Source organism: Aethalodelphis obliquidens, unplaced genomic scaffold (assembly GCF_003676395.1).
Source record: "Aethalodelphis obliquidens isolate GAN/ISIS:26980383/991018 unplaced genomic scaffold, ASM367639v1 scaffold31, whole genome shotgun sequence".
NCBI lineage: Eukaryota > Metazoa > Chordata > Mammalia > Artiodactyla > Delphinidae > Aethalodelphis > Aethalodelphis obliquidens.
Genome location: NW_020837975.1, coordinates 10,978,309 through 10,994,443, shown reverse-complemented (window position 1 = coordinate 10,994,443; position 16,135 = coordinate 10,978,309). Strand labels below are relative to the sequence as shown.

At 57.2% G+C, this 16,135-nt stretch overlaps 1 protein-coding gene across 1 annotated transcript in view; it reads right to left on the bottom strand.

The window, feature by feature from the left end:
- Nucleotides 1-14,641, bottom strand: part of GLP1R (glucagon like peptide 1 receptor) — a 35,897-nt gene extending 21,256 nt beyond the window's left edge. The window contains exons 1-3 of the mRNA XM_027127144.1: nucleotides 14,564-14,641; nucleotides 7,231-7,327; nucleotides 6,097-6,204 (exon numbers count right to left, since the gene is read on the bottom strand). Of these exons, the coding sequence (XP_026982945.1) occupies nucleotides 6,097-6,204; nucleotides 7,231-7,327; nucleotides 14,564-14,641 (283 nt within the window). The remainder of the gene's footprint in view (nucleotides 1-6,096; nucleotides 6,205-7,230; nucleotides 7,328-14,563) is intronic.
- Between the last annotated feature and the right edge of the window lie 1,494 nt (nucleotides 14,642-16,135).

Here is a 16,135-nt window from a genome sequence, read left to right as displayed (position 1 = left end):
TCTCTGCCTGCACAGTCAGGTACCTGCAGGGCCTGCCAGTGGGACCCTTGTCCTCCCTGAGCCGGTCCCTGGCTCCCAGCTCACTCTCCCCTTTCTCCACTCCCTTTCAGAGACCCTGACCCGCTTCAGGAGACAGAAGTTATCTGGTAATACTGTGGGATGAGTCAGCTTGCGGCATCACTGCTTCTAGAAGAAACTGCATTTTAAGAGACTTCCCCAGGAAGAGAAACAAAAGCCTGAAAATGTAATGATGGGACTTTGGGCAGTGGGAGGAGCAGTGTCCCAATAGCTCCCTGACTCATTTATGAACAAAATCAGGAAAGGACAAAGGCAGAGAACGGGAGGCACCAGGTCTGATTTAAGCAACTAGAAGGGCCCCCAAATGTCTCTCTTATCTGCTGCATGGATGCCTGGAATTCTTCACCAGGGGTTGAGTCTTCTGATATAAGAGCAAAACCAGTCTTCAGGAGTCGCTGACCCCAGAGCAGTTATGGTGATCTGGGCTGACTCCATGGAGAGTGAGACTTATATCAGAACCTTCTCTGGAAACCCATTTAAATGGGAGGAAATGGGGAGAAAAGAGGAGGCAGAGGGGCCAGGGGAAGGGAGAGGACATCGCAAAGGGGCCCAAACTGTCGAAGAGCCACGTACCCAGGACGCAGCCCGCAGCAGTGTGACCCTAATAACAGCCACTTGCCACAGCTGGCACGGGGTCTGGCACACAGGAGGCACTCGAATCGATGTTTTCCTTCCTACCTGCTCCTTTCGAACCCTCTCTGCAGGCTGCTCACTCATAGAATCGGGTTTTGACACCTGCTGTATGCCTGACACCTCTGAACATCACAACCACCTTACAAGGTAGGCACAGCAAATCCCACTTTACAGATGAAGCAACTGAGCCTCTGAGAGGCCACGTGACTTGCCCAAGGTCATCCAGCCAGGAAGCGGCAGAATCAAGATTGCAGCCCTCATGGGGCTTCCCTGGTGGCGCAGTGGTTGAGAGTCCACCTGCCGATGCAGGGGACACGGGTTCGTGCTCCGGTCCGGGAAGATCCCACGTGCCATGGAGCGGCTGGGCCCGTGAGCCATGGCCTATGACCCTGCGCGTCCAGAGCCTGTGCTCCGCAGCGGGAGAGGCCACAACAGTGAGAGGCCTGCGCACCGCAAAAAAAAAAAAAAAAAAGGTTGCAGCCCTCAGCTCTTGGCCTCCAGAGGCCAAAAGTCAGCAGCCAAATTCACTGCTAACAGTCAGCAATGGCCATGTGCCATTTATCTGCCCTTCCTCCAGGCTTGGACTTGCCAACATTCAGCATCCTCCCAGCAGGTCCTCTTGCCAGTTTGGGCCCCCGGCACCCTGCCATTCCTGGGCCCTCTGCTCAGGGCAAGCTGGGAGGGTAGGGAGGCAGTGTGTGCACAGATGTATGTGTTACTGGAACAGTGTCAAGGGATCACTGCGTCCCTGCGAAGCTCAGTGAGCCTATACGAGTGCGTCTGTCAATTATCCTTCATTAGCAGCAAATACTAAAAGCCAGGGCTGGTTCCTGGCCGGGCTGCGGTCCCCAGGTGCCCATCTTGGCTGAAGATGGGGTGGGTACGGGCACTGTCCGGCTTATCAGCCCAGCTTTATCTGGCCCAGGTGCTGCTGATCATAGCCAGAGGCTTGGCTCTGGTCTTGTCAACACCAGGAGGCAGCCAGCCGCATGCCAGGAGGCCTAGGGATATTTCATTAAGTCAGACCCTGGTGCTGGAACTAAAACCCCCAATTAAACACTTCCCCTCCCGGAAACCACAGCGGCGTCTGTAATCAAGCTAACAGCCGCCCTTCCACGTGGACGCGGGCACTCAGGGCTGTGGAGAGCCGCTCATGAATCCATTAGCTCCTGCATCCTGGCAACAGCAATGGTCAGCATGGACTCCTGGGCCCCCAGCTCCTGGGCCCCCATCTCCTGGGCCGGGAAGCCAAGATTCAAAGCGGGCAGTCATAGGTCCTCCCCAGAGTGCTGGAATGAGGGTCAAAGGCAGGGCTCGAACTGAAGGTGTCCGCTTGGGGTGGGGGTGAGGGGCAACGCATCACATCACAGCCTAGGAGAAGGAGCTCGGGTTCTGAACGACAGACTCAAGGTCAATCCTGGTTCTGCCCTCAACCAGCTATGGGACCTTGGGCAGACCTCCCCAGGTCTCAGTTTCCTCATCTGTAAAATGGGAACCCTGATAACTTCCCAGGTCTGTGGTGTGAGGATTAGGAGATAAAGCATGTGAAGTGCCTGGTACCTGGTTGGTCTTCAAACTAGAGTCACAGTGAGAGACCTGCTGCCACCCCCCCTGCCCGCACCAATTCCTCAGAAGAGTACCCCTTCACTGGGGGCGGGCTGGAGCTTAGGACACCGCCTCAGCCGGAGCTCCTCCAGGGCCAAGCTGTGGCCTCGGTTTCCCTCTGGCAACCCCGGCCTGCTGTACAAGCTCCAGGGAGGCACCTGTCAGAGTTTCCAAGAACTGTGAGTTATAGACAATTTTTAAAACATTTTATGACTCTCCTATAATTAGAACCAAGCTAACAGGTAGGGATCAGAAGGGGGTGCAGCTAATGAGACTGGAATGATTTGTAATGAGCAGATCAGCTGTTTGTGGTTAAACAAGGCTGCTGGAGGGCACTCGGGTGGCAACAGGCTCTCTGAAGCCACTCCAGCCTTCTGGTTTACAGAGAAAATCTTGTGGACGCAAGGCATCTCCTTTGAACGCCTTCCTTCCTTGACTCACCTGTTCCCACCCTCTCTGTGCAATCCCCAGTTCTGAATTAGAGGGGTCAGAATTCAAGGACTTGGCTGGCTTCCCTGGGATACTGTATAGTTCTGAGGCCTGGCCTGGCCCCATCTCTGAGCCTGACATCCTCCCTCCCTGGAGGGCACTTTTTCCCCCTTCTCCATCTGCCTGTTCTTCCAGGCCTGGTCCCGATATCACCTCCCTCTGGAAGCCTTCCTGGTGCCACACCCCAGGCAGAAGAGGTGGCTCTGACCTCCCTCAGCACCACTTCCCAGGCCCCTGAGCTGACCTCTTCAGCCCCATGGGGAAGATCACCCCTTCTCCCCAACACCCACATACTCACACACCCCTAAGGTCTCACTGACATCCCCAGCTCCTGACACAGACCTGCCCCGGGGAATTGTTCTGAATTTAATTCTTTCTCTAGTCACTCATTCTTCTTCCCTGCTCTGCACCCCAGAAGGCTGACCCCTGTGGACAGCATCACTTGGGCTCTTTGCCCTCCGCTGGGTTTGGCCAATGGGAGGCACCAGCAGAAGGTAGGAGGGTGGAAGGAGAGAGAGGCTGGGGTATTTCTCCCTTGCTCCCTTCTTGCCTTGATTCTGAGGTTCTGGCAGTGGCACTGCCTCTCTGTGGCCAAGGCCCTGCCCTGCTGGTGGCCTCTGCATCACCACGACCTCCAGCTGTTCCTGCCCCGCTCGGGTCTAGGGATGCTACAGCTTCCCACTGTTGTGGTCCTTGGTGCTTTATGTACCTCTTTGGCCCCTTAACCCTGCCAGCCTCTGAAGTGGCCCCTCCATTGAATTCTTTTCAAATTCCCAGCTGAGTGTGTTTTCTGCCAGGACCCTGCCTGAGACCCATCCCCCTTGTTTCTCCCCACTTCGAACTCCCACTATGACGTTTTTCCACAGTCTACCCCCTTGATCAGCCCAAGAAAGTTCCAGAACTGCCCCCTTCCTGCTCCCCCATGCTCTGGGAGGGGGTGAGGGGAGCCCCTAGTGCCAGCTTCTCCCAAGCGGAACAGCCAGGACAGGCCAGAGGCAGCAATTATGCTGCAGGAGCCCACGGTGGGTGTCTCTGCAGGTCCCTAACTCAGAGAGAGGGGAGAGGGAGGCAGAGTCTGTGATGCCACGTGTCAGAAGAGGGAGTGAATTAGCTTGGTGAGTCAGGGGAGGGGGGTGGGGGCTGGCAGGGGGCCTGCACAGTGGCCGCTATCTTCACGGAGAAAGCAATAAAACCGTGTTCGCTCATAAACGGGCACCACCAGGACCTATTTCCTGCTCAAATAAAATTAAAGGTGATGGATGGAGCCGCGAGCGACAGGCAGAGCTGGGGACAGCTTAGTGCTGAGTGATGGGCCCTGTCCTGCGCCTGGCTCCCTGGGGTCTAGAGGCCCGGCCCCAGCTGGACAGACAGCCAGTCCCAAACCACTGGGGAGCAAGGAAAGTGTGCGTATTGCGGGAAGTGGACGAGGTAAGTCAGGTAGGTGGAAGAAATTAACAACAACCATTTTTCAAGAACCTACAATCCTCCCAACACCCCCATCACCTGGCTTTATCCCATCTCCCACATGGCAAGCTGAGGCACAGAGAGGTCTAGAAATTCACTCAAGCTCACACAGCCACTCAGAGCAGCATCAGGCAGAACCGTAAGACTGTACAACTCGACGATTTCATCTCCAGGGAGAGGGCAGGCAGCTCACTGCCCTCCCTCAGGGTGTGCCCAGCCAGCAGAGGCCCAGGCCACTCGCCTGTCCCCATGCCCAGAGCCACGTGCACAGGAACACACACACACGCACACATACGTGCCTGCACACTGGAGGAAGCCTGGTGTAGCAGTGAAACATGCTCACTCTAAACCAGACTCCTCAGCTTATTCCTGGGTCTGCTACTCACTTGCTGTGTGAGCTTGGAAAAGTCACTTAGCATCTCTGTGCCTCAGTCTCCTCCTCTGTAAAAGGGGAGGGTCACCAGAGTGCTTGCCTCGCAGGGTTGTTGTGAGGGTTAAATGAGTGTAGGTGTGTAAAGTGCTTACAGCTGGCCGCAGAAATGCTGCGTGAAGGGCACTGATCCGCTCTGTGTCTTACGCAGGCGCCTGCCTCTTTCCAGGCCCAGGCTCTCCCTGTGCACCTCAGGGTGGGGTGGGTATACTGGGAGGGAACAGCAGGAGAGAGTCTCCTCAGGACTTCTGCCTGGGCTTCATCTGACTCCAGTCCTGTGTTCTGAGGTGAAGCTCACACCGGGCCCTGCCAGGTGCCCTGATGTTCCGCTAAGGGGCTGCCTCTCCCAGGAAGCCCTCTAGCTTCCCAGAGTATGACCTCAATCACACCTGCTTCTGGGCCAGTTTCTGCTTGGTCTCAGGCCCCTTCGGTGTACTGTAATTAAGAGCACAGGCTGGCTTCAAATCCTGGCCCTGCCATTTACCACGTCATCTGGAGCGAGTGACTTAAACTTTCTGGGGCCTCAGTTTCCCTATCTGTACAAAACAAGCATGCCCACGGGGTAGTTGTAAAGATTAAATGAATACTCAGCTTTTAGGGCAGGACTGGGCACAGAGCAGGTACTTAACGTCATTATTATAAAGTAGTACCCTTTCTCCCTTCCTGAGACCGTGAGCTCTTTGAGGCAAGGGCGCTTGTCTCCTGTTAGCCTCCCTGGTGCCTGGGACAGGTGGGTGGGTGTTGAGGGGCACATTAACTCCCCCTCCAGTCAGAGCTCCCCCTGCAGCCTCTGTAGATCTCTGTACTCCAAAGAGCCTCAGCTTTCCCAGTGCAGGCTGTCCCCTGCAGACAGGAGTGAGCCGGGGAGGACCTGGGGGGCAACTTCACCAAGGCCCCGATCACTACTCCCGTCTGGGTTCATCTGAGCAGTGAACCCCTGAAGAGTCAGGAGGTGGCTACAGGCCACTACCAGGTGGGCGGCACCTACAAACACACACATTACACACACACACACACACACACACACACACACACACACACACACGCATCAGAGCAATGACACCTCTGAGTAACCCTACCCCACACCGAACCCCCAGGAACTGTTCCTACCTGACTCCTTTCCTGATGCAGGAGGGTGCTCATTTCTTTCTTAAGTCAGACGCCACGATTTCCCCACAGACCCCACCTGCCAGATGGGCCTCAGGCCCAGGTTACACCGGATGCCACCCCCTACTGCTCCCCACCCCCAGGGAAAGAAAGGCAGACCACCGGGAGGAGCCCCAAAGACCTCCTGGAGCAGGGAGGCTGCGTCTCAGGGGAAAGGAGGCAGCACGAACCCCGTGCCAACTCCACTCCCACCCCAGCCTCCTGGGCACAGGGTCGGGGGGGGAACTCACCGCTGCTGGCCCAGGGCAGATACCAGGGGCAGCTGACGTTCACGAAGGAGCCCGGCGGCCCATCCGGCCAGCAGGCATAGTCATCAAAGGTCCGGTTGCAGAACAGGCCTGGTGCAGCGGGACGATGGCATCTGAGTCCCAGCCTGGCTGGGGCACTTCCCCCCAAGTTCCCCACCAGGGAGGCTGCCCGGCAGAAACCTGTGCTCGGCTCACCTCCACTGAGGCTTCCTACCCACCCAGCACGTTCCCACCCAGCAGGTGCCACTTATCAGCAGTGGGACTTGCAGCAAAGTACTTAAGGTCTCTGTTTTCTCACCTGGAAAATGGGGTTGATCCCCAGCCCACAGGGCTTTCTGGGGACAAATAGCATAGCTAGCATAGATAACTGAGCATAGTAAGTGCTCAATAAACGATCCTCGTGGGCCTGTTATTAAATTACACACCACGGATGAGGGGGACGGTAGCTCTCCAGGCTAAGAGAACCCTCCTCAGGTGACTGGGTCATGACTGCAGGTCAGGACTGGAACACAGGCCTATCAGTCCTCTGCTCTTTTTTTTTTCTTTTTTTTAACATCTTTATTGGAATGTAATTGCTTTACAATGGTGTGTTAGTTTCTGCTGTATAACAAAGTGAATCAGCTATATGTATACATATATCTCCATATCCCCTCCCTCTTGCATCTCCCTCCCACCCTCCCTATCCCACCCCTCTAGGCGGTCACAAAGCACCGAGCTGATCTCCCTGTGCTATGCGGCTGCTTCCCACTAGCTATCTATTTTACATTTGGTAGTGTATATATGTCCATGCCTCTCTCTCGCTTTGTCCCAGCTTACCCTTCCCCCTCCCCGTGTCCTCAAGTCCATTCTGTCTGTCACTCCCCCTAAACGTTTATTACCATAAGTACGTGGGTTGGGCCTCCTGCCCTGACAGGCTGGGAAGTGCTGAGGAGGAGGCAGAATAGAAAGGCCAGGTGTCTGCTCCTGACGGGCCCCAGCCAGGGGCGAGGGGGAGCACAGCAGCAACGAGGCCGCACCCCCAGGCGTAGGGTAGATGAGGGGTCCTAGAGAGGCGAATGATGCCCACCCAGGCGTGGGGCCTCCCAGCGCCGTGGAGAGCTGCTTGGGTGCACTCACCTGTGGCTGGGGGCGGAGCCTCGGTCAGGAAGCGCTGGCACTGGCGTTGGTATTCTCGCCATTTCTCCACTGTCTCCGAGAGGGACACGGTGGCACCCTGGGGAGAAGAAAGAAAAGGGGGCCCCTTAGGTCCAACCAACCTCTCTTTTATGCCTAACCCCCCCCACACACACTTGGTTTCTTGATGTCCAGGGGACCTTAGAGCCCCAAACTCCACAGGCTTTGGTCATCTCTGAAAGAGGGTGACAACACAAAGAGGGGCTCCAGGTGGATGCTTTTATATCTTTATCCCTCCCAGGGCACAGCCTGGGGTGTAGTAAATGTCCAGCCGGTGGCTACTGAAAGGACACTGTTGGGGGTGAGTGGGGGAAGGGCCACTGGCTGGGCGTGTGTCTCATTCATGGTTTCATCTGCCCTCACCCAGCAGAGAGCGTTCCTGAGGGCCCTGGGCTTTGTGACTGCCACGGGCTCCTTTCCAGCACTCAGTCAGCCTTCCCGCGAGGTTCTCACACTTTCATCCACCAGTCTTGAAGGCAACACGCGGGCCCAGAGTGGGAGAGGGGCTCAGTCAAGGTCACACAGCACCCCAAGGAGCAGAGCTAAGGCTAGGACCTGGAGTCTCCCAGATCAGTGCCTGCGACGCAGCAGTGGAAGGTGTGGGCTGAAGTGGGATTCAGCGCTGGTAATGCTGACCGCTAGCATCCCTCCTGCAAAATGCAGTCACGTTACCTGGGAGGTCAACATGACCCCCACCGTCTCAGCTCTATCAACTGTGGGAGAAGTCCTGAGGACATGGGGTGAAGGGGTCAGAAAAGTTCCAGAACACAGAGACTGGGTCTGCAATGGGAGGGGTCCCCCTCTCTGTGAATAGATAAGGTAACAGAACTGGCTTTTTAGCAGAGACCCAAGCAGATGCACCCAGGTGAGAATTATCCACGCCCAGACCTTTTCGGGTACTTCTTTAGATATGTCTTGGGACTATGTTTCTTTTTTATTTGTATTTTTTCCTGAACAGGCTTAAGATTATAAATATTCCTCCTTTAGAGCCTTCAGACACACAGATGACCAGGGAGCCCCTTGTATAAAATTCAGGACCTATACATAATTTAAAACAAAATTTCACTTTTGGAAATCACAAAAATATACATGCGCGCCGAAATGAAAACAGCTTCATTTCGGGAGTTTGCACCACCCTTGACGGGTGGTGCCCTAAGCACACTGGATCTGGTGTCCGGGTAATCCTGCCCAGATTTGGGCTGCGTTGGGGCTTACAAGACGCTTCCCGTAAAGACACAGGTTGTCTTGGGCTCATCCCTGGCGGCACAGGAAGCCCTAGGGAGGGGACAAAGCTCGCTTGACAAGCAAGGGGACAGTCTTGGAGTGAGTGTGCTGAGGCCACAGGCAGAGCTACCTAAAAGACAGTGCTCTTCTGAGCGCAAAGGTCAAGTGTATTTGTTAAACAAATAAATAAGGAATCAAACCCAACAGCGAAGGCAGTGTCAATTTTAGCTACAACTGAGGGGTCAGCGCAGTTTTCACTAGTGCCAGTCCTGGTGGATCCACCCCCCAACCCCCACCCGCCTTCCTTCTCCTCCCCGGAATGCAGCAGCTGCTGGTGGTCAGGGCAGGGAGACCAGGGAGAAATCCCACCTGATCTCTCTAGGAGGAAAGCAGGCAGCAAGCAAGGTCACTGCTGGGAACTGGGGCAGAAGGTGTGTCTGGGGCAGGGAGCGCGGACTAGGAAGCCCATGGGAAACCAGAAGTCTCAGGGTGGCGAGAAAGGCAAAGGACAGCACCAGGAAGCCAGCCTGGCCACCAGCGCCCCGGAGAGCCTCAAGACAGAAGCAGCCCTGTCACCTGCTCGGAGCAGAGCCTCGGACAAGAAACTATCTTCAGACGGGGGCTCCCTGAGGGCAGCCTCCCTGAGGCTGGGGCTCCTTAAGAAGAGGGGTTGTGTCCCCCGAGACAGCTTCCTGACAACAGGGGTCCATCGTCTGCCTCCTGCCCCAGCTGAAGTTCTCCAAATACTGCTCACCGCAGCCCCCCTGCCCAAACACACGAACTACCAGACCTCTGGCCTCTCCCCACCTGGCGTTTATGGAAGTAATACTGTGCCAGGCTCTGGGTGGGGGGACGGACTGGGGGAACATGGGGAGCACAGAGATGAAGGCCAGAGCCTTGGCCTGAGAGAGTCCCCAGGCTACTCGGGGATCGGGTGGGAGCAAATGCTCTTCAGGACACAGCAGAGAAGGCAGCGGTGAAAGTGCTCAGGGAATGGCTGGGGCAGGGCTCGGTGAAGACTTGAGAGCCCTGGGGGACGCCGGGGATTGTAAGCTGGGGTTGGTGGAGGGAAGGGGTGTAGGGAGAGACTGGCCCAGCAAGGGCAGAGGGTAGGCATTTCAGCAGGAGGACCCAGCAGGAACGAAGGGGCAGAAGTGGGGACGTCGGTGCTCTGGTCAGCAAGCAGAAGACAGCTTTGGACTGATGTTCAGGAGAATTTTCTGGGCCAGGGAGAGAGCAGTAGGCAGGACCTGGGACAGATGTGAGGCTCCGGTCTGGAACGAGGCTGGGGTCACCCGGTGCAGCAGGGCCCAGGGGCTCAGGGGAACACAGTTACACAGAGAAGCGTGAATAGCCCTGGCTTTGGGCTCAGAGCCAGGCCTGACCCTGGCTCTCCGGTAAATTAAGTTTGTGACCTTGTGCAACAGTTTTAACTTCTAGCCTGAGCTCATACCTGCACAAATTGGGAATAACGATAGTCCCTGCCTCCCCGTGAGCATTAAGTGAGTTAATGCTTAGAAGGGCCCCTGGCACGTGGAAAATCCACAGTCAACGGCAGCTGTCTTCGATTTCTGCTGTTGACAGGAGACGGCAGAGCAGACCGGGCGGCCAGGCTTCCCGGGGAGTCCGGGTCCCACCCCTCCCTCATTTCCAGGAACAACAAACTCCCAGCAGGAAGAAAGGAGCATATTTTCCTGCCAAGGACCGATCATCCTGCTTAATTTGTGGCATCTTCCAGCTGCAACATAGCCATTAGCAAAGCCTCCATGCCCCAGGGCAAGGAACCGTGAGGAGGGGCAAGGCCCCGCCCACCAGCCTCGGACCCATTTCATCCTCCTGTGATGTGAGTGCCCGCTCCAGGCCTGGTGAGGAGGGGCTGGGGGTGGTAAGTGGTGGGGAGGATGCAGTGGTGGAGGCCCCTGCCCCTCAGAGGCAGCAGAGCTGGCCAGGAGATCAGGGCAGCAGTGGGGGGCCCAGCAGACCAGGGTGAGGGCAGCTTGGCAGTTTTTAGAATCAGGACTCACGAGGCTTCATGGGAGTTCTCTGATGGGGGGGTAAAGGCAAATGGGGGCAATGCCTGGGGCAGAGTTTACAGTAAGGAGAGGGCGTCTCTCAGATCCAGGTGTTTGGGAAGGAAGCAGGAGGTGACTAAGAAGATGCCAGGAAGGAGTGGTGGGCAGAAGAGAGCACTGGACAGAGAGTCACACGTCCTTGGTTTAAATTCCAGCTTTGTCTGTTAACGTGGGACTGATGGGACAAATTTTAATCTTCTGGGACCTCAGTTTCCTTATCTGTAAAATGGGCATATCGTTCTTTTCAAAGAGTTCCTGTACAGATCCAGCAAGATAAAGTAGGGAAACCTTTAGGAATTATCCAGCCCTGTACGAGTGAGCAGTGTTCTAAGGAAGAAGAGCAGGACGAGAAGGATGTGGAGAGGGTGAGGGGCTTTCCAACACCCCAGGACGGCACGCTTTCTCCAAACACTGGCTGCTAATGTGAAGAATTCCTCCGGCAGTTTCATTTCTCAGTGTGAATAAGTGCACCAGATTCTTTCCTTTTCTGGTAACCTTTTTGATTGAGAGGAAGGAGGAAAGAGAGGCCACTAAGGTGGAAAAAATGGGAGAGGGCCTCCCCAAAGGAAAAAGAGGGCTCCCATGACAACTCTGGCGCCTCCCAACAGATGCAGCCCTGCATCTTCCCTGCAGCTCCTCCCAGGACCCCTGCCTCCTTCTTCTCTGCCCAACTTCCAGAGCCCAACCATCCCCAAGGCCCTCTGAGACCTGGAGGGATGGTGCTGCTGGACCCTGGGCTCTTGGCCCCATTTTTTTTCCTTATGGACTCCAGATACATGAGCAGAAGGGCAGGGAAAGGAAGACCACACACACATTCTCACGTGCACCAGACCCCTCACATGGATACACTGTCACACACATTACCACACGTGTGTGGAGCACATGCTTACATACTAAGACATGACACGGAGTCTCTCTCCCACACATGAACACATAGACTGTCAGGTACACACACATGTACACACACACACACACCCCTTGACTGACATATACTAAAGTCACACTGTCACATGCATAAGTACAGAGAAACAGACACACATTCTGTCACAAGCACACTTTTCTCACCCACACACAGACACACACTGGCAGACACTCATTCACACACTAAGATGTCTCTCTCATACACACATAGACCTTCCCATAGATGCAGTATCACACTTGGAGTCACAAACACGTACACACTGTCAGACACACAATGACATGCTGAGATGTTTCATACACGGGGACTCACAGGCAGGCTGTCACACAGAGGGTCACATCCAAGTACGGAGGAGAAACAGGGGTTCATACAGTCCACACCCCTCTCCCCCGGTCCCTCTCTCTACCTGTCTCTATCCTGTATCTCTGTATCTCTCTATCTCACACGCACAGAGGAATCTGTTCAGGGCCAGGCTGCAGCTAAGGAGAGCCTGTTCTTCCTCAGAGCAAGGCATCCAAGGGCAGGATGTGGTTTCTTGGTTGCTCTGCCCTGGCCCCCACCAGACTCCATGTCTGGGAGGGAGCCCAGCTCCGGACAAAGTCCATGGTGACCGCCGCGCACCCTGGACTCCATCCACCCTTCACTAGAGTGCAGAGGCACGGGGCCTCTGACAGCCCCCCTCCCAGCCCTCTTCTCCTGCCCTGGAGAAGGCTTCCAGATTCCCGAGGACAAGCGGGTCAGATCCCCCAAGTGACTAAAGCTGCCATTTCTGGGCGCCAGCGTCCCAGCCCTCTCCATTACCCCATGGGGCAGGGCTGGTGATCCCTATTTACAGATGAGGAAACAGGTTCCGGATGGTCAGATGTCCTGCCCAAGATCACCAGCTAACCGCAGACCTGATATTTGAACCCGGTTTTGTCTGGTTCTAATTTGGAGTGTCAAAGTCTTGCCCGTCTCCTCAGTAGACCAGCTCCCTCACAGGGGTCTTGCGGAGGAAAATTATAGGGGAGGGGGTGGTCCTTCCCGGCAACAATGAAGGAGTAACCTAGGTCCCCTTCTTCAGAGGTCAGTCCTGCCACCCTCCTGCCGGCACCCCCTTCCAGCCTGGCCAGCCTGACTGTGGGCAGCTCACTCCATTCAGTCCCACTTGGGTGAGCAGGTATTAGGCACCAGCCCAGCCCCACACCCCTTTGTCCTCTCTGTTCCTGGACTGCTGGGTTCACCTTACACAGGGAACCCTCCTTTTCTGAGATTCGTCCCCACCGGCAGTGACATGAAGGGAGCAACCTAGTCTTGCTGATCTCATGAACAGAAAATAGAATACAGAATCCACCATTGTTTAGAGTCACACGCGGGCATGAGGTTGTGTCGCAATTACTGCAGTCTGACCTCAAAGCCTGTCACTCAGATCTCCACGGGTCAGGGATGCTCACAGCAGGGCAACCCCCGAAGCTCCCCCTCTCTGCTCACAGCCTGGCTCATCCTGCCCTTCTCTGTCACCCCAGGACTGTTATGGCCCCAGGATATTGGGCTTTTGGCCCAGGGCTGAGGAATGAGGGGTGGGAAGAAAGGGCAGGTTCAAGGAGCCTGACTCCTCTGGGCAAAGGAACTCTGGGGAGAAGACAGGCAGCATTCAGAACCTCTCCTCTTCCCTTAATCCAAAGCCAGTCTGCAAATGGCCTGGAGCAGGATCGGACCAGGCAGCAGAGCCTTCCGCCCCAACCCTGCCCCAGCCGGAGGAGGAGGTAAAGGTGAGAGAGAAGCAGGTAGTGGGTCTGCAGTTCTGGCTCCCAAAAGATCCCACGCACACCAGGGAAGCCAAAGTCTGGCTGAGCGTCGGGGGGACAGTGGTGTGGAAGGAGATGCCTCCTGCAGCTGGGGGCAGTAGCTGGGCTGGGGACAGGGAGAGGGAGGGAATGAGACTGGAAAAAAACGTGGGGGCTGAAGAAGGGCTGGCACCTTAGCTGGGAGGCATATCTGTCCACATCTGGATTCTCAGCCAGGCGTGGAGTCGGCACTCATCAAAGACCCCTCCTCCCGCCTTCAACCTGCGCTGGGACAAATTTCAAGGCCCGTGAAAGCCCCCTCCCCAAAGCTCTTCAGGTCTGGGGCTAAGAGTGGGAGGTCACGGGAAGACACGGCTCTCTGGCACAGGAAAGCCTGCACCTCCTCTCTGCTCAAGCATCTCACAGCATCTCTGGACAACTCCTCTCTCCTAAAGCAGGCTGACCACAGCCCCCAGCCCAGGAGCCTGGAGGCAGGAAAGGCAGAGAGGGGCTGCAGGGGTCCACCTGTGGTCAGCCCTCCAAGGGCATCCAGGAGGCCAAGGTGTCTCCACGTGTCTCAGTATGGGCTCTGGTGCATGTTGACCACCAAGGGGGTCAAAATGGGGGTGTGTCAGGCGAGTGTGTGAGGGGAGGCCTGCCTGCTTCTAGAGGAGCAGGGAGCCTTCTAGCGTTTGCCTTGGCGCGGAGCTGGGGACAGGGGTGGCTCTCGAGTTCCAGCTGGGAGGTCAGGGGGAAGGACAGCAAGTTGCCACCTTAGGGTACCTGGGGCTATGAGTCAAAGGCTGTGCTGGGGGACTGGGGGGGGGGGGAAGAGCTGGGCGTCCACGCCCAGGCCTCTCTGCCTTCCCAGGGGGTCTTTGATAGTGAGCGGGGCACGGCGGGGAGGGGTCTGGGGCACAGTGGAAAAGGGGAGGTCGGGGAGCTCGGGCTGTGGCCGGGCCGCTGGCACGCGTTTGCGGCAGACGGAGTTGGGAAAGTGGTCTGGGGGAGATGCGGCGCAGAAGTCAGCGCACGGCGGCCGCGGGACAGCCGGTGGCCCGGCAGAGGGGCCCGGGCGGCCAGGAAGGGGGCGCCTGGCCGGGGCTGCGGGAGGCGTCCGCCGTCCGAGACCCCACCTCCGACACCCAACTCTCCAGGTCCCACTCCCCGAGGCTTGGGTTCCCGCCGCCCGCGGTCGCGGAGTTTCGCTCAAGTCGCAGCCGCCGCTGCCCGGACGCCGCGCCCGCAGCAGCCCACGCCGCCGCCTCCCCCGCCCCGGGGCCCGCGGGTCTCACCTGGGGGCGGGGGCCGGCCCTGCCCACCGCCCCGAGCAGCAGCAGCGCCAGGCGGAGCGGCCCGGGGGCGCCGGCCATGGCAGGGCTTTCAGGACTGGGCCATCGCTGCCACCTGCGGCACCGCGCACGCCACTGAGCCCGGGCGGCGCGGGCGCGGGGGAGGAGCCGGCGCTGGGCCGCCCCGCCCGCAGGAGGGGCCGGGTGGGTCCCGGCTTTCCGCCCCCGCCCGCGGAGGCCCCTGGGCCAGGCCACCTCTGGACCGGAGGTCCCGGGCCCTACGCTCCGGGCTGGCGCCGCTCGGGTTCGGGCAGTGCAGGAGCCGGGCCGCCCCCACCCCACAGCCGGCCTTCCTCCCGGATCCCCCCGCTAAAGAAAGCCAAATCACCCCCAGCTGTCCAGGATACCCCGTAGGGAACTGAGGTGGAGAAGCGCACGGGACTTGGCCAAGGTCACACCGACAGTCAAACCCCTTTCGAAAAGTGTAACCCCAAGAGCTGTGAGTGGCGAGTAAGACAGATCCACCCGGAGGGGTTACCCGGTCCCCAAGACCTCTCCTTATTCCCGGCTTCTGTCCCGAAGGCAGCCCTGGGACAACCAAGGTTGGGGGGACAATGACAAATGGATCAATGGAGCCCTGCCGGTGGGGAGGGTCTAGAAGGTCCCCCGACTCCCGCAGCCCCCCATGGCCCCTGCTCGGAATCACTGGAGCTCTTATAACCCCCGTGTCCCTGGGATAACGTGTGCCCAAGTTTGTCCTCTGTGCCTCCTGCGTCTCTGTCTCCCTGCTTCGAGGAGGCTCTGTATTATACCTGCCTTTGTAACACCCCCCTCAACCCCCAACGCAGTGCAGGCCAGGGAGTAGGGTGGGACACAGGTTCACCCTCACCCGGGCTGTGGAAGACAGTGCTAAGAAGGCACTGACTTTCTGTTCCCTAAAGCCAGTGTGGAGTGCCAGTGGGAAAAGGGAATTACACCCCTCTCCCAAAAGAACTTTGATGTCACTATTAGGAAGCGGGGTGGGCAGCAGCACTCAGCTTTGACCTACCACGGGACATGTCTGGACCATTCCAAAGGGAAAGGGAGCAGCTGATGGAGTAGCTGCTCCTCAGGGAGAGAACAGGACTTCTCAAATCTCAGAGCACCGAGGAGGGGAGGAAGGGGGAGGGGGAGGGGGGAGGAGGCCTCCAGTGGGAGGAACCAGGGGCTCCCATTTGCCAAGAGAGGTCTTCCTGTCCTGCAAGCTCCCTCTCACTACCTGAGAGTCATTTGTTCCCTCCTCTACCCAGAAGTCAGTCTAACAGTCACCTTACGTGCCACTTAGGCTTCGAGTGACAGAAAACCCCTAATAACAGTGGCATAACCAAGGGCTCTGTTATGTAAAGCAAGGCCAGAGGTTCAGCCCAGGGCTGGAGCAAGGGCTCCCTGACCATTAGGGTCTCCAGCTCTTTCAGTTTCCACCATTCTCATGGTTCAGGGCTTCAATCTAATGATCCAAGGTGGCTGCTCCAACTCTGGCCATGATATTCAAATTCCAGCCAGCAGGAAGGAGGAAAGGGAAGATGGGTGCAAATT